Source organism: Canis lupus, chromosome 25, assembly GCF_048164855.1.
Source record: "Canis lupus baileyi chromosome 25, mCanLup2.hap1, whole genome shotgun sequence".
In the NCBI taxonomy this organism is placed as follows: Eukaryota; Metazoa; Chordata; class Mammalia; order Carnivora; family Canidae; genus Canis; species Canis lupus.
The window spans coordinates 42,766,445-42,784,763 of record NC_132862.1 but is presented as its reverse complement, the minus strand read 5'-3'; the positions used below and the strand labels follow the sequence as shown (position 1 = coordinate 42,784,763).

At 37.1% G+C, this 18,319-nt stretch overlaps 1 protein-coding gene across 3 annotated transcripts in view; it reads left to right on the top strand.

Moving 5' to 3' along the window:
- KDM5A (lysine demethylase 5A) overlaps positions 1–18,319 on the top strand; it is an 87,618-nt gene that overhangs the window by 31,368 nt on the left and 37,931 nt on the right. For all 3 annotated transcript variants that reach the window (XM_072799372.1, XM_072799373.1, XM_072799374.1), the window contains exons 11-15: positions 2,330–2,511; positions 4,214–4,376; positions 6,421–6,540; positions 10,782–10,976; positions 18,070–18,251. In XM_072799372.1, the coding sequence (XP_072655473.1) occupies positions 2,330–2,511; positions 4,214–4,376; positions 6,421–6,540; positions 10,782–10,976; positions 18,070–18,251 (842 nt within the window). The remainder of the gene's footprint in view (positions 1–2,329; positions 2,512–4,213; positions 4,377–6,420; positions 6,541–10,781; positions 10,977–18,069; positions 18,252–18,319) is intronic.

The window sequence follows — 18,319 nt, the reverse complement described above, 5'->3', positions numbered from 1 at the left end:
TATACAGTCTTGTCTTGAAACTTTTGTATGTAGGCCTTGTTTCTTCAACTAGATTCATTATGTTTTCAGACAACTGACCAACCAACTAAAAAATATGTTGAGTAGTATTTCTTGAAAGCCTTTTGGTTGTGTCTGACTTCAGATCAGGTCACGATTTTAGGGTCCTAGGATTGAGCCCTGGATCAGGTTCTGTGCATTCAGTGGGGTGTCTGCTTTTCCCTTTGCCCCTTCTGCTTGTGTGCTCACTCGCTTTCTCTCAAATAAATAGATAAAATCTTTAAAAAAAATAAAACAACTGAAAATCTTTTTAAAAAAGCCTTTTGAGGTATGGATCATATGTCTTTACTAATTCTTTTTTTTTTCAAAGATTTTATTTTTAATTTTTAAAAATTTATTCATAGAGAGAGAGAGAGAGGCAGAGACACAGGCAGAGGGAGAAGCAGGCTCCATGCAGGGAGCCCGACGTGGGACTTGATCCTGGATCTCCAGGATCACACCCCAGGCTGCAGGTGGCGTTAAACTGCTGCGCCACAGGGGCTGCCCATGTCTTTTTTAATTCTTAATGGAATTCCTACTTAAGCTTGTGCTAGACTTTCTTATTCTATCCTTTGTGACTCTTAACTATTCATAGAGTTTTCATTCTTTTGTGCTACGTTATGGATACTAGATACCCTCAAATCTGAGTTCTCGTTGACACATTCTCTCTTCAGCTTGGTCATTGGCTGTTAAACCTCTTACTTTGCAGGTTTTATTTTTTCAACTCTGTATTATGCAAAGTTTTATTTTATTTTTTTAAATAATTTTATTTATTTATTCATGAAGGACACAGAGGAGAGAGACCGAGGCAGAGACATAGGCAGAGGAAGAAGCAGGCTCTATGCAGGAAGCCTGATGTGGGACTTGATCCCGGATCTCCAGGATCATGCCCTGGGCTGAAGGCAGGTGTTAAAGCACTGAGCCACCCAGAGATTCCCTAAGCAAGGTTTAAAATGTATAAAAGTACACATAATGATGAACTTCCCTCCTTCCCTTAGTACCTGGCATCCAGGTTCAGTATTTAACAACTTCCTAAAGAAGGCAGTTGGATTCTCTTATCTATTTCTGCATTCACTCTGTTGTCAATCTGTTGTGATGTCACATTATCATGTATCCTCTGGAAAACTCACACTATGTTCCTGTGAGAACAAGAGCGAAAAAAGCAAATAATATCTTTCAATTATTATGAAAATAGTTTGACTTTGCAGATTCCCTGAAATAGTCTTAGGTTCCCTAGATCCCACATTGAGAACTGCTCTCCACAAGGATGATAAGCACTTGAGGGCTTTACTTACATGGTTTCAGGGATAGGTTTTTGAAACTTGGTGTCCAGTCTTTATAACTGGTCAGAAACCTCAATGAAAACTCAGACAAAAAAAAAAAAAAAGAAACCTCAGACAAGAGCTTTCCTTTTTTTTTTTTTTTTAAAGAAGTTGTTTTCTTTTGTTTTTTTGTTTTGTGTATGATAGCTAGAATTTTTTTTTTTTTTTTTTAAATTTATGGTAGTCACACAGAGAGAGAGAGAGGCAGAGACACAGGCAGAGGGAGAAGCAGGCTCCATGCACCAGGAGCCCGACGTGGGATTCGATCCCGGGTCTCCAGGATTGCGCCCTGGGCCAAAGGCAGGCGCTAAACCGCTGCGCCACCCAGGGATCCCAAGAGCTTTCCTTTTTGATTTTGGCTTCCCTTCCTTTCTTTGTTTCTGGAAACTTGAAATTCTTTTTTCTTTTGAATTCATCTTGGAAACAAATGTTTTTGTTATTGTTAGAATTTAATATTTCTGGATGTGTTTGTAGTGGGGGTGATAATGGTTGACTTTCTGCATCATCTAAGTCTTTGGTGTTGGTGTAAATGGAGGATTATGTGTCTTATTTTTTGGTTTCATAGTATCTGACACCATTCTATAAATATGTGGCAAACATTTTGAGAAGTTAGGCTACTGAGGGTAAAATGAAATATAATCTTGAAATGAGTCTCACATTATTTTACTAATGAGCCAGGGAGGAGTGGTTTAAAAAATTGCTCATATGCTTCAGAATAAACCAGAGGTATCTGAAATAGTTATTTCAGGGAAAGGGAAATCTAAATACCACCTAGACAGGAGATAGGATTAAATAGATATAAAAGTTACATGTTGCAGGGAGCAAAGAGCACAGATTCTATGGACTAGATTATTGTAAATATTATATATAATTTTTACTTTTTTTTTTTTTTAAGATTCCCTTGACATTTGTATTGGACACTTGTCATTTCTGATCTTGTATTTATTTACATCTTTTTTTTTTCTTTATAGGAATATGCACTTTCTGGTTGGAATTTGAATAATATGCCTGTCCTAGAGCAGTCTGTTCTTGCACATATTAATGTAGACATCTCTGGTATGAAGGTGCCATGGCTCTATGTAGGAATGTGTTTCTCTTCTTTCTGCTGGCACATTGAAGATCACTGGAGTTATTCTATCAACTACTTACACTGGTACGTATGATCTTTGTTATATGCTAAGTAACCTTTTTAAAGGTGTAATAATGCTAGGTATGTATTAGTAAGTACTGAATTTAAAAGTATTTCCTACCCAAAGTAGGATAATATATTGAGAAATGTAGAGGTCCTAAGTATATATACATCTCAGATACCCTTCCCTTTAAAGTATGTGCATGCAGCAGAGCCTAGAGTTTTAAACCAAATGATACTTATTTGGAAATCATTAAATGATTTTTTTTAAAATAACATTTTCCCTAAAAATGCCTGTTATATGTGTGTTCATTAAACGGTTTGGGTGAATTCGTGTCTCCCCACACACTTGCCCAGTTCCTTGTCCATTATTATAATGTCAATTAAATGATATTTTTCTCCATTTGGAAGATACTACTCAAATCACACTGCATAGTACTGGAAAACTAAAGTGATTTTGTTTCTCTGCTTTGTCACCGTGCTATGTAATATAACTCTTAGCTACATATGGCTATTTAAATTAGTTAAGATAAAGTAAAGTGTGTGTGTGTTGTTTTTTTTTAAGATTTTATTTATTCATGAGAGACACATAGAGAGACGCAGAGACATAGGTAGAGGGAGAAGCAGGCTCCCTGCAGAAAGCCCGATGTGGGACTCGATCCCCGGACCCTGGGATCATGCCAAGCCACTGCCTTAGGCAGATGCTAACCACTGAGCCACCCAGGTGTCCCAAGATTAAATAAAATTAAAAATGTACTTTGTCGGTTATAGGAAACATTCAAGTGCTGTATGGTCACAGTTGACTAGGGCCCCTGTATATTGTCCAGCACAGACCTAGAACATTCTCATTATTGCAGTATAAGTTCTGTTGGAGATAGCACTGAATTGTATTAGGATTAGGAGATTCAGTTTTTTATAAATAGCATCACTCACTAAATCCATTTCCTAGGAGTACAACTTAGTATTATAAATGAACTCTAGTCCACTAAAGTCTAGTGCATTAATGATGGCAAGTTTTTGGTCTTTAAAATTTGTAAATGAGACAGGGGTGCCTGGGTGGTTCAGTGGTTGAACATCTGCCTTCATCTCAGGCTGTGATCCTGGAGTCCTGGGATCAAGTTCCACGTCGGGTGCTCTATGGAGTCTGGTTCTCCCTCTGTGTCTCTGCCTCTCTCCCTGTGTCTCTCATGAATAAATACATAAAATCTTAAAAAAAAAAAAAAAGATTTGTAAATAGAACTCTTTTCAATATTTCAACAATTTCTAGCCTTGCTTTAGTTTGTTGGATAGTAAAATTCAACTTAATGAAGTTATGTGAAGGTCTTCTACAGAGTGTTGACTTCAACTTTGATCATTGTGGGGATAATTGGAATGTCTAGTGGACTTGGGAATCAAGGTAGTATGTCAGTATTTTTTGGAACAATGTTTATTTTTTGTATAGTGTCTTTCCTATTTGAAGATACTATTTATTGATTCACCTTAAAGAGTTTATGTGCTTTGGATTGCTTTTCTAATAGTAGTGATAAGTATATATTTACCTATTTATATACCTTTGCCTTACCTCCTATTATGAACAGATTTAAGAGTTAGTTTGCCAGAATTCGGGGTGTATAATCTGTGACCATGGAACAAGGCAATATTAATTATAGTTTAGTGGTTTTGAATGAGAGATCCTGGCCTCGTTAATACCATGCTCACCTAGCTAAACAGTTATTTCTTTTGCTAGGGGGGAGCCAAAGACATGGTATGGTGTGCCATCTCATGCTGCAGAACAACTGGAGGAGGTGATGAGGGAGCTGGCTCCTGAGTTATTTGAATCCCAGCCTGATCTCCTGCATCAGTTAGTCACCATCATGAACCCTAATATACTGATGGAGCATGGTGTGCCGGTGAGTCTTTTTGTGTCTCTACTTCTTTTTTTGTGTGTGTGTGTGTCTCTACTTCTAATATTTTAACTTGAAAGTTATGTTAGCGGGGATCCCTGGGTGGCACAGCGGTTTGGCGCCTGCCTTTGGCCCAGGGCGCGATCCTGGAGACCCGGGATCAAGTCCCACATCGCGCTCCCGGTGCATGGAGCCTGCTTCTCCCTCTGCCTATGTCTCTGCCTCTCTCTCTCTCTGTGACTATCATAAAAAAAAAAAAAAAAAAAAAAAAGTTATGTTAGCTTTTCATTAGACAGAAGCACAACATACCTTGTTTTGTAACTGGAAGCAAAAGAACATGTCGTATAGCCAAATTAGAATTTATATTTCTTTAGTTAAGAAAGAGGTGTTTTAAAGTATTAATCATACTTTATATGTAGCTATCTAATAAAATAGCCTTCTGTTTTCAGTAAACCATTATATCCTGGTTTTGACAGAAATCTTGTATTCTTTACTGTCTGTGTTTAGCTAAACTATATTTTAAGTAATACTTATCTTTGAAGATCATATTTTATAGCTTTTTAAATATGCAATAATGAAATATACTATAAAAACCTTTACTTTTTTCAAAAAATATTTTATTTATTGATGAAAGACACAGAGAGAGAGAAGCAGAGACACAGTCAGAGAGAGAAGCAAGCTCTATGCAGGGAGCCCGATGTGGGACTTGATTGCAGGATTCCAGGATCACACCCTGGGCTGAACCACTGAGCCACCCAGGTGTCCCCTTTTTTGTTTTTTTTTTTAAAGATTTAATTTATTTTAGAGAGAGAGAGAGAAGGTGAAGGGGGGCAGAAGGAGAGAGAGAATCTCAAGCAGACTTCCCACTGAACATGGAGCTTGACAAGGGGCTTGATCCCACTGAGATCATGACCAGAGCCGAAACCAAGAGTTGAATGCTTAACTGACTGAGCCGTGCTGGAGCCCTACCTTTTTTACTTTTCAAATTAGTTATGACAATGATCATTAAATTTAAGCCACTACTACAAAGTTTATAAATTTAGTACATTTGGTGTATACGGTCAAATATTCATCACAACCTTAATGAGAAAGTAGTTTGAGTAATAGTACTGTTAATTTGTCTTTATGTTTTTAGAAGATTTTCAGATTATTTATTCACTTATTTATTTTTTAGAGGGGAGGGGAAGGGCAGAGAGAGAGAATCTTAGGCTACATGCCCAACGTGGAGCCTGACGTAGGGCTGGATCACATGACCCTGAGATCATGACCTGAGCCAAAATCAGGAGTCGGACACTTAACCAGTTGAGCTACCCAGATGCCTAGTGTTAGATTGTCTTTAAAGATATTATTTATTAGAGAGTGGGTGGGTGTGCAAGTGGGGTGGGGGGTGGTGAGAACAAAGTGAGAAGCAGACTCCCCACTGAGCAGAGACCTCGATGCGGGACTTGATGGGATCATGACCTGAGCCAAAAGTGGGGTGAATTTATACTAGCATCTGGGACTTTTCTAAAGACATATAGTTTTGGAGTGGCTGGGTGGCATGCATAAACACTCTATAAATAAATAAAGACACAAAATATTACCATAAAAATAAGTGGGATTCAGGAAAACTGATTTTGGGGATATCTCCATAAAATGTGATCTAATTAATTAGTTAATTTCCAAAAAAATAATTATCCAAGAATAGGAGGAAATTCCATCTTTTTGTTATTGACAACAGAAGGATAAAAGGAATAAAAGAAAAATTCTCTTAATTGTAAAAATTGTATTAAGTTTCAGAAACCAGTAGCCCAGTGAGAGTAATGTTTTGTCTTTGAGAATTTGTCTGCTACTTCTTGTTATGGATTATTGTAATTTGTTATCAGTGACTATTTTAAGAAGGTAGAGTTTGGGCTGCTGCTTGAACCCTGGTACTGTTTTCTGAAATGTGTAGGTGAATGCTTTACTGTTTTAATTTTAGAGAATGCGTCTGAAAGTGACTGATAAAAATCTCTTCCTCTTTTTTGTTGTTTTATTTTGTTTTGTATCCCTGTTCCCACTTTGCGTTTAGGTGTACAGGACCAATCAGTGTGCTGGCGAGTTTGTTGTGACGTTTCCTCGTGCCTATCATTCTGGATTTAACCAGGGCTACAACTTTGCTGAAGCTGTGAACTTCTGTACTGCTGACTGGGTCTGTTCTATAGCAAGTAGCTGTTGTACGTCTACTAACACCCCTGGAAAATGCATCTTAGTTGCCTTATTTGTTTAGCTGGGGAGGGGAGGATTCATGAATATTTCAGTAGAGAGTGAAGTGACTGTTGTAATTTAGAAAGTTCAGTTTGAGTTTCCATTACAGTTTTTATTTGGAAGATTTTATAGTTCTTTACTTCCCATCCATTCATTATTTTCCCCATTCTGTTTGAATTTTAAGTGAGCAGTTGATAGGTTTTGAATCTTTCTTTTCTCAGAGACAATGGTTCCTCTAGTCTTTGCTTCCTCTTAGCAACTTGAGAATTTTTTTTTTTTTTAAGATTTTATCATGAGAAACACAGGAGAGAGAGAGAGAGAGAGGCAGAGACACAAGCAGAGGGAGAAGCAGGCTCCATGCAGGGAGCCCGATGTGGGACTCAATCCCAGGTCTACAGGATCATGCCCCGGGCTGAAGGTGGCGCTAAACTGCTGAGCCACCTGAGCTGCCCACAACTTGAGAATTTTATAATGAAACTAGATTTTTTTTTATGACCAGATCTTTTTAAGAATTCATTTTACCCATATTTTCAAATATCTCAGATTATTATTTTAAAAAGTTAAAAGTTTTTTTTAAAGATTTTTATTTTAAAAAGTTTATTTTAAAGTTTTTATACCTTTATTACTTTCCTTCCTATAAACAGGTTATTTTTCTCTTCCTACGATTTTGTGGCTTTTCAATTTCTTTTTAAAATCTTATTTTAAAGATAACTATAATACTGAGATCTCTATATTTTTGTTTAAATGATAATGCCAATGAATGCTATTTTGCTTTTTTGTATGAGGTGGTTATCAAAAATTAATTAGTTGTGATTATGTCATATTGGTTGGGAAAAGACTGCAAATTTATGATTCACTCTTTGACTTTATTTTTCCTTTAGTATTTTTTTTTTTTGATCTCCTCTCAACATTTGGGGAGTTGTTATGTTTTGTTTTGTTTTGTTTTGTTTTTAAGAGAGTATGCAGAGGGAGAGAGAGAATCTTAGCAGGCTCTGCCCTGAGTGCAGAGCCTGATTCGGGGCTCCATCTCATGATCCTGATGTTAGGACCTTGAGATCGCAACCTGAGCAAAATCAAGAATCAGACACACAACTGACTGAGCCTCCCAGGTGCCCCAAGGAGAAATATTTTTTAGTAAATGGGTCTTATGTTTTCTGTAGGTACATAAATTTATTAAATTTCATGATTTTTCTTTCCTTGGTTAACGAATGATATGATGAGTAATCTGATCTACTAATTTAACACTTATTATTAGGCTTAGGAAGTAACAGAAGCAGTACTGAGCTTCGGACTTTCCCTTGGGTTTGAGCTCTGTTTTTTAAAATTCAACTAACATTTGTTAAAATGTTTATGATTTACTTGCTTCTTGGCTTGATGTAGGTAGGAAATAGAGATAATTCAGAAATGGATTAGAGATGGTTTCTGCCTTTAATGTGTTTACTGTTATTGATATGTGGCTGTGGGCAGCTCTTTTAATTTCACTGGGCCTAACTAAGTTTTTTACCTGGTAAATAAGTAAAGATACTTTAGAGATTCGCTTAATAAACTCAGACAAGTTAGATGATATATGTAGGAATCTTTGAAACTCTTTAGAAGAACGGCGTGGTAGAAATGAGTTATTGCAGCCTTAGATTGGAATAAAATGATATTACTAGGTTTTATAGGTCATAGTGGGCAATCAGTTCTATTTTATGTGGCTTCTTTAGATTATAATAGTTAAGATCTGCATATCTTCTTGCCATTATTAATAAGCCATATGAGAAATGTTTAACAAGTAGATATTTATGAATTAGGAAATGAAAGAGTTGTATATTGTTAATAGACAAGATAATTGCTAATCATAAGTATAATTATTTGTTTGGGAAAGATTGTTCCTTTAAAAGAATATGTAGGGGCACCTGGGTGGCTCAGTCAGTTAAGCATCTGACTCTCAATCTCAGCTCAGGTCTTGATCTCATGGTCATGAGGTCAAGCCCGGCATTGGGCTCCCCACTGGGTTTGGAACCTACTAAAAAAAAAAAAAGAGCATGGAAACACTGCTTGATTCAGAGATAGTCTTATATTCTCAAAATGTGTTTCCTGTGATTATCTTCTGCCTTTCTCAAAATGGAGGTGAATTCTAAAAATTTCTTAAAGATCCGTTTTCTTATTTTTTCTTTCATATCGTAGTTTTCTTTTTTTTTTTTCATATCGTAGTTTTCAAATATAAACTAAAACTCTGATTTAAACCACCCAGTTCAGGATCCCTGGGTGGCGCAGCGGTTTGGCGCCTGCCTTTGGCCCGGGGCGTGATCCTGGAGACCCGGGATCGAATCCCACGTCGGGCTCCCGGTGCATGGAGCCTGCTTCACCCTCTGCCTATGTCTCTGCTTCTCTCTCTCTCTCTCTGTGTGACTATCATAAATAAATAAAAAATATTAAAAAAAAAAAATAAACCACCCAGTTCTTTCACTGGACATGAGGATATAAGTTGGGGAAAAGTGGAGAGAAACATTGAGGTTGGGGGGGAGGAGGAGCAATGGAGGGAGTGTGTGTGTGTGTGTGTGTGTGTGTGTGTGTGTATACAGGCACACCTTGTTTTATTGCACTTTATTGTGCTGTACATATATTGTTTTTTGTTTTTTTTTGTTTTTTTGTTTTTTTTACAATTGAGGGCTTGTGGCAACCGTGTGTCAAGACAGCAGATCTGTTAGCACCATTTTATTTATAAAATGGCACCACCATAGCATTTATTCACTTCATGTTTCTGTGTCACATTTTGGCAATTCTGGCAATATTTCAAACCTTTTTGTTATTATTTGTTGTGGTGATCTGTGATTAGTAATTATAATTTGCTGAAAGCTCTGGTGATGGTTAGCATTTTTTAGCAAGAAAGTATTTTTGAATTAAGGTGTGTACATTTTTTTTTTAGACAATGCTATTGCATACAAAATAGACTACAATATAGTGTTGTTTTATAAGCACTGGGAAACCAGAACATTCATTTGACTCACTTTATTGTAATAATTTATGGTGGTCTGGATCTGAACCCATAGGATCTTCAAGGTATGCCTATATAGTATAATGAGTGTCATGATTTGGTTAAAGAAATTTTTAGAATTTATCTTAATGAGCGTGTCTGATGATTTATGAAAAGTGATTAGTGATTTATTTCACTTAAGGGAGAATAAAGTACATAATCTCGTGATTTCACTTTGAATTCTCTTTAGGCCAGACAGTTTTTTTTTTAAAGATTTATTTATTTATTCAGAGAGAGAGAGGCAGAGACATAGGCAGAGGGAGAAGTGGGCTCTTCACAAAAGCCTGATGTGGGACTTGATCCTGGATCCCTGGATCACAACCTGAGCTGAAGGCAGCAACCCAACCACTGAGCTACCCAGGTGTCCCCAGACAGATGTTTTAAAAAGAATTTCAGGATGCTAAAATGTAAACTGTCTTTTGCTTTTGGTTCTTAGAATAAATTAAGAGTGAGTTAATGTGAATTGCTGAAATAGTGCTTTTTTTCTCCCCTTTTCTTTTTTCTTTTTTTAACTTTTAATAACATCTCTGCTTTCTGGTCTGTGGAGACTTTTGTGCTGAATATGTCCACTTAACCCTTTATTACCTGAATGTTTTTCTTTTTACTCTTTTTTTTTTTTTTTTTTAAGATTTTATTTATTCAGAGAGAGAGAGAGAGGCAGAGACACAGGCAGAGGGAGAAGCAGGCTCCATGCAGGGAGCCCGATGTGGGACTTGATCAGCCAGATGTGGGACTTGATCCCGGGTCTCCAGATCACACCCCAGGCTGCAGGCAGCACTAAACCGCTGCGCCACCGGAGCTGCCCTTTCTTTTTACTCTTAAGGCAGCTTATGTTAGATTGTTCTAAAGGAGTTTGCTTCCTCATTTAAATATCAAGGAACTTGTATTTCTTGTTCTCCATTATGAATAGAAAACCTATATAGTAGCATAGGCTAGAAGCTTAGCATCTCAAATTGTGAAAATTTTCTGTGGGAAGGCCTTTGAAATTCCTGCTAGGCCATAAAAATTTAATACTTACAGTTACCTCTTATATTTAAATAGAATTTGTTTTTCTCTGATAAAAGAGAAGATCTGTTATTCTGCCTCTTTTTTATGATAAAAGGATAGTGGTTTTGTTCTGGAATATTTTATAAGCAAGCGATTTAATTTGAAATTCTTGTTTATAGTTGCCCATTGGACGTCAGTGTGTCAATCATTACCGGCGGCTAAGGCGTCATTGTGTCTTTTCACATGAAGAACTCATTTTCAAGATGGCAGCAGATCCAGAATGCTTAGATGTGGGCCTGGCTGCCATGGTGTGCAAAGAATTGACTCTCATGACTGAAGAAGAGACAAGATTAAGGGAGTCTGTTGTTCAAATGGTGAGTTTGCAGGTCATATATTCTGTATTTGATACTGCTCAGAGAATATACTAAAAATTAAACTTGTAAAAAGAATCCATTTTCATCTTTCATCTTTGATTCCTTTAGAAGTTGAACACAAAAATCACAGGTTTGGAGAAGGTATATGTGTGTATACATATGTTTACACACATACGTTTTTAAAGATTTATTTATCTCTCTAAAGAGAAAGAGCATAATAGGTAGGGGCAGAGGGAGAGAGAATCTCAAGCAGACTCTGCTGCTGAGCATGGAGCCTCACGTTCAGGCTTGATCTCACAAGGTCAAGACCTGAGTTGAAACCAAGAGTTGGGTGCTTAACCAGTTGCCTGACCTAGGCGTCTTGGAGGAGGTATATTTTTATACTTGTTATTTTGGGTTCTACAAATCGAAAAGTTTTAGGAATCTTCATGTCATCTCTAGATTTAAAAAAATGGAATCCTGTCACATTGAATTTCTTAGGTATATATTTATTTTTAAAAATCTTTACATACAGTATTATTTCTTTGAGAAAATTCAAATCCTTTCCTTTTCTCTGAGCTTTGAAATAGAATAAAAGTTGTGTTTCTGGTGATTTCAGTTGTTCCATTGTATTGATCTGGGTTTTTTTTTTTTTTTCCTCTTTCTAAATAATATAACGATGTAGTGAGTAGGAAGTACTGAATAACCAAGTGTCGGGATTTCTTCTTTTTCTTTTTTAACTCCCTGTTTGTAAGCCAGTTGAATTTCTGATGGAGTTCCTTATAGTGGTGGTAGCTGGGCAGGGGATGGCCATACCCTTCCCACAAGTGCTGGGATTTTGAATGTTTAGAATAAACTAGATCTTTGTCACAATCAAGATAATGAACATATCACCTTCAAAAGTTTTCTTATGCCCCTTTGTGATCCTTCCTCCTTATCCCATTCCCCGTCTTCGCTAATCCCAATTGCACCCCTATCAGGAAAATACCAGTCTACTTTCTTTAGTGTGCCTTTTTAAAAAGTGTCTTATTTAAATTTTAATTTAAAAGTATAAACTTTATAACTTTTGTTTACTTTCTTTCACTTAACAGAATTACTTTGAGATTCATTTATGTTTTTCCATGTGTTAGTTGTTTATTCCTTTTAATTGCCAAGTATTATATCTTCACTTATGGACATTTTAATTGTTTTTAACTTGCTTTTTATGATTAAGCTGCTGTGAACATTTCTGAACAAATTTCTATGTTGACATATGCTTTCATTTCTCTTGGATAAATACTAGAATGAAACGGCTGGGTCATATGACATGTGTATGTTTAATTTTTTCTAAAAACTGCCAAATTGTATTCCAAAGCAGTTTTTACAGTTCTGCCAGGAATAGGAGAGTTCCACTTGTCCTGCAGTCTCACTGACACTTGGAATTTTAACTTTAGATATTCTAATAGGTTTGTCATGGTCGTTCATCATGGTTTTAATTTTAGTGACTAATGATTTTGAATACCTTTTATGTGCTTAGTTATTGTCTATGTATCTTTGAGGGAAGATTCTGTTCAAATCTTTTGCCCAACTTTTAAAACTTGGGTTGTTATTGAATTTTGAGAGTTCTTTGTATATTTTAGATATAAATTCTTTATTAGATAGGTGATATGACAATATTTTCTTCCAGTATGGCTTATCTTTTTTTTGAAGAACAGAAGTTTCTTTTTTTTTTTTTTTTTAATTTTTTATTTATTTATGATAGTCACAGAGAGAGAGAGAGAGAGAGAGAGAGAGAGAGAGGCAGAGACATAGGCAGAGGGAGAAGCAGGCTCCATGCACCGGGAGCCCGATGTGGGATTCGATCCCGGGTCTCCAGGATCGCGCCCTGGGCCAAAGGCAGGCGCCAAACCGCTGCGCCACCCAGGGATCCCCTAGAACAGAAGTTTCTTTGGTTTATCGATTTTTTCTTTTGTGACTTGTGCTTTTGGTTATATCTAAGAAATCTTTGCTTAACTCAAGATCACAAAAATTTTCTCGTATGTTTTCCAGAAATTTTACAGTTTTAGCTTATACATTTACATGTAGGGTCACTTCAAGTTAATTTTTGTATATGGAGTGAGGTATAGATCAAAATTTGTTTTCCTGCATATGTCACTTATGATTTTAAGCCCTTTTCTGAGAATACTAATTTGAGATCTCCTGTTCTGGCTTAATTGGTTTTATTTTTATTTTTATTTTATTTATTTATTCATGAGAGACACAGAAAGAGAGAGGCAGAGACACAGGCAGAAGGAGAAGCAGGCTCCATGGAGGGAGCCCAATGAGGGACTCGATCCTAGGACTCTGCGATCATGCCCTGAGGCAAAGGCAGACACTTCAACTGCCGAGCCATCCAGGCATCTCAGAATCTTAAAAAATAAATAAAATAAGCAATTTCAAAGTACTATGTTAAATTTGAAGCTAGCAGAAGTTGGTTCATGAGGATTAAGAAAGAAATCATCTCTGTACCACAAAATGCAAGGTGAAACCGCAAGTTATCCAGGAGATCTAACTATGTTCATCAATGAAGGTGGCTACACTAAGTGCAGATTTTCTTTTTTTTTTTTTTTTTTTTAAGTGCAGATTTTCAATGTAGATGAAACCACCTTCTATTGGAAGAAAATGCCATCTAGGACTTCCATAGCTAGAGAGAAGTTAATGCCTGGCTTTGAAGTTTCAAAGGAGAGGATGACTCTTGTTAGAGACTAATATAGCTGATAACTTTAAGTTGAAGCCAGTGCTCATTTACAATTCTGAAAATCTCAGAGTCCTAAGGATTGTGGTAAATCTAACTCTGTGTTCTATAACTGGAACAACAAACCCTGGATGACAGTATATCTGTTTACAGATGGTTTGGACCTAGTGTTCAGAGAAAAAGATCCTGCTCATTGACAATGCACCTGGTCACCTAAGAGCTGTGATGGTGTTCAACAAGATTAATGTTTTCATGCCTGCTAACAGAACATCTGTTATTAAGCCTGTGGATTAAGGTGTAATTCGACTTTCAGGTCTTATTATTTAAGAAATACATTTTGTAAGGCTTTAGCTGCCGTGGATAGTGATTCTTCTGATGGATCTAGGCAGAGTACATTGAAAATCTTCTGGAAAAGATTCACTGTTCTAGATGCCATTAAGAACATCTGTGATAGGGGATCCCCGGGTGGCTCAGCGGTTTAGCGCCTGCCTTTGGCCCAGGGCCCGATCCTGGAGGTCCGGGATCGAGTCCCGTGTTGGGCTCCTGGCGTGGAGCCTGCTTCTCCCTCCTCCTGTGTCTCTGCCTCTCTCTCTCTCTATGTCTATCATAAATAAATGAGAAAATCTTAAAAAAAAAAAAAGAACATCTGTGATAGATGAAACAAGGTCCAAATAACATGAACAGGAGTTTGGAAGAAGTTTCCAGTCTTGGCATGGATGACTTGAGGTGTTCAAGACTTCATTGGTGGAAGTAACTGCAGATGGGGTGGAAATAGCAAGAGAACTAGAATTAGAAGTAGAGCCTGAAGATATGACTGAATTGCTACAATCTCATGATAAAACTTTAGGAAATGAGGTGCTGCTTCTTATGGATGAGCAAAGAAAGTGGTTTCTTGAGATGGAATCTACTGCTGGTGAAGATGCTATAAAGATTATTGAAACGATGACAAGGGATTTAGAATATTACATAAAATTAGTGGATAAAGCAGTGGCAGAGTTTGAGGATTGACTGCAATTTTGAAAGAAGTTCCAATTGTGGGTAAAGTGCTATCAAACAGCATTGCATGCTACAGAGAAGTCACATGGGAAAGAAAGCGATGATATAGCAGACTCCATTGTTGTCTTTTTTTTTTTTTAAGATTTTATTTATTTATTCATGAGAGGCACAGTGAGAGAGACAGAGAGAGAGGCAGAGACACAGGCAGGGCCCTCGGATCACGCCCTGAGCCAAAGGCAGACGCAACGCAACCACTGAGCCACCCAGGTGACCCTGATCAAATTTCTTTCTAAGGACTCTTTTTTCTATAAACTTAGCTTCTTCCTGCGCCCTTGAGACACTGATCTCCATTCTTTCTTTGCATATTGTGTACTTGGCTTTCCTATCTTGAAAAAAGTCATTTTATTTCTTCCCAAAAAACTTCTGGAGTGGTTTTCTGTGATCAGTACCCTTATATCCTTTTTGTCCCTTTATCATCACTGTCATTCTGATTTTCAGAGTTTGCTAGTGATTTTATCACCAAGTCTCATTATTCTTTGTCATCTATCCCTGTGACCTCTTTTTGCACTATATATTGCTGCTTTGTTCCTTTCCCTCACACTTGCTTTACTGCTTCTTCAGCCTCTGATGACACTTGCCAGTCACCTTTTAAAAAAAAGATTTATTTATTAGAGCAAACTGGGGGAGGGACAAAGAGAAGGAGAGAGAGAGAATCCACAAGCAGGCTCCCTGCTGAGCGAGGACCCTGAGATCATGGGCTGAGTTGAAACCAAGAGTCGGCCTCTCAGCCAACTGAGTCACCCTGGTGCCCCTTGCCAGTCACTTTTAATTATTTTCCTTATCCTCCTCAACTACCAGTGTTTGCAGGGTGCAGCCTTTGACCTTTTATTGTTTTCCTTTTGTGTTCCTTTTCAAGGAGTTCTTAGCCTTTCTTAGGATTTTACCTTGTGGCTTTATTTTTCAGATCTTAATGTTTCCTCCTACTATGTGCAAACACAGGAATTATTGTCACTTTGAGAGGAGTGTCATTTCCAGTCACCCATTTGTAATCCAAGCCTCTCCGGGATTACTGTACATTTATTTTTCTTTAGCTTTTTGTCATCTCACTTTCAGCACCTGAGATAGAATATCATCATCTCCTCTCCATCTACCTTTTCAGGAATTACTAATTGCCAGTAAGTGTTAGGATCATTATGTAAAAACTTAAATGTGATCCTTAACTCATCTGTCTCTTTCATAGTCATCTGCTATCTGGTTTGAAGTTTTTGTTTATTTTGGCAATGTCTCTTTCACTTCCAGTCCCCTCCCCCCTTTTTTTCTTTATTGGTACCATTTGGTTCTATTCCTTAATTTTCTCACCTTCAGGGCAGCCCCTGTGGCCCAGTGGTTTAGTGCCACCTGCAGCCTGGGTCGTGGTCCTGGAGACCCGGGATCGGGTCCCACATCAGGTTCCCTGCATAGAGCCTGCTTCTCCCTCTGCCTGTGTCTCTGTCTCTCTCTCTCTCTCTCCCCCTCCCTCTCCGTGTGTGTCTCTCATTAATAAATAAATAAAATCTAAAAAAAATTTTTTTTAAATAAAAAAAAGTTCTCACTTTCATTATTTCAGATAGCCTTTTAATTTTTTCTCCATTTCCTCCTAATAATTTATGATTTTCTAAGCTATATAATTTCCAGCACTACAAGGAAAAATTGCTCTGTGATAGAAAAACTTAGGAAATGGTAGATTAAGAAAAAAATAAATGGGGGAAAAATAATAAATGGGATTCTTTACTGTAAAACTTCCATGATACGCTGGTATTCATTGTTAATCTCTTAAGTTGGGAGGGATATAGTAATACATAGCATTTCCCCAAAGACAACTTATTTATTTTTTTTGTAGAATATCTTCCAGGACTAGTAGTTCCTGGAGCATACTTTAGAATTTGGTGTAAAATTTCTTGATGTATTTTTTTTTTTTAAGATTTATTTATTTAGGGGTGCCTGGATGGCTTAGTCGGTTAAGCGTCTGCCTCTGGCTCAGGTCCTGATTTCAGGGTCCTGGGATCAAGCCCCATATTGGGTTTCCTGCTCAGTGAGGAGTCGGCTTCTCCTTCTCCCTCTACCCCCACCCCTCCAGCTTGTGTTCTCTCTTTGTGTCTCAAATAAATAAAATCTGCAGAGAGAGAGAAAGAGCAAGTGAGCAGATGAGTAGAGGGGAAAAGGGTCGGAGGGAGAGGGAGAATCCCAAGCAGACTCTACTGAGTGTGGAGCCTGATGTAGGCTCGATCCCACAACCCTAAGATCATGACCTGAGCTGAAATCAAGAGTTGCTCGCATAACTAACTGAACCATCCAGGTGCCCCAAATGTCTTGATGTATTAATGAATATCCTGTTTGCCAGCTGTTCTGAAGCTGTGTAAATTCTTGTAAGCTAAGAAATACCTGCAGTTTATTTTGGAACCATTTTTACATGAAATAATTTTAAAAGCAAATATTAAATGCTAATATGAGATGGAAAGATATGAGAGGATAGTTAAGTGACATGTAGATTAAACCAATAATCAAAAACAAAATCTGTGTTGCAAGAACTGAATTGTGTCTGCCAGTGAATAAATTACTGGGTTTTTCCCTTGTGTAAGTGAAAAAAGTTTGCTCTCATAGTGGAATTAGGTTTTATATAAGTACCTTTCTCAAATAAGTAGTAACTTTAAAGAGAACCTTTATGTATTAAATGGGAGTCTTTATAAAATGCACTTTAAATGCTCTTATTTCTTAAGCTGGCAGACTGAATTTAACTTTGTTTTTGATGTCTTGCTGAAGTAGATTATATTTTGATTTGCATAGTTTAAGTAATTTTTATTACTTTATCTTTGCATATGTTTGTATTTATCAGTGTTATTTTCAGATCATTGATACTAATATATATCTGTATTTAGGATTTAAGGGTATATTGTCCCTGGGACAAAAGAAGTTTTTAAAAATTTTTTTCTTGTTTTAAGGAGAAGACAAAATCCTGTGAAAACAAATATATAGCTTCATGAATTGTAACATAGTAAACTTTGTTGTCATTACAATTCTGGTCAAGAAATAGAACTTTGTTAGCCACCCCAAAGTACCCCCCAATTATAATTTCCTTCCTTCCCCTCAAAAATGGTTATTTTGTCCTTTGTAGTAGTAAATTCCCTGCATTTTAAAGAATAATTGTTATCAGTCAAATGTATTCTTACACACCAAGGTTTAGTCTTTCCCATTTTTAAAGAATTAAGAATGATTAATTTTAGAAAATATTTTGATGATGTGGCATCGTACCTCCCATGTTTATAGCTTAAGTCAGATTTACCTGTAGAAAAAAATTTAGTAATTTGAAGTTCTTTGATGCTTGAGAGTCTAGAAGGACCTGGTGTAGTGACATGAACTATATTTCAGGGTGTCCTAATGTCTGAAGAAGAAGTGTTTGAACTTGTTCCTGATGATGAGCGACAGTGTTCGGCATGCAGAACCACATGTTTTCTCTCTGCTCTCACGTGCTCCTGTAATCCCGAGCGGCTTGTGTGTCTCTACCATCCAAATGATCTGTGTCCCTGCCCCATGCAGAAGAAATGTCTTAGGTAGCCGTAAGTTTCTTGAAAAACTTGTTACTTCTTTTAAAACCAAGTGCGCTGTTCTTTGTAATTCC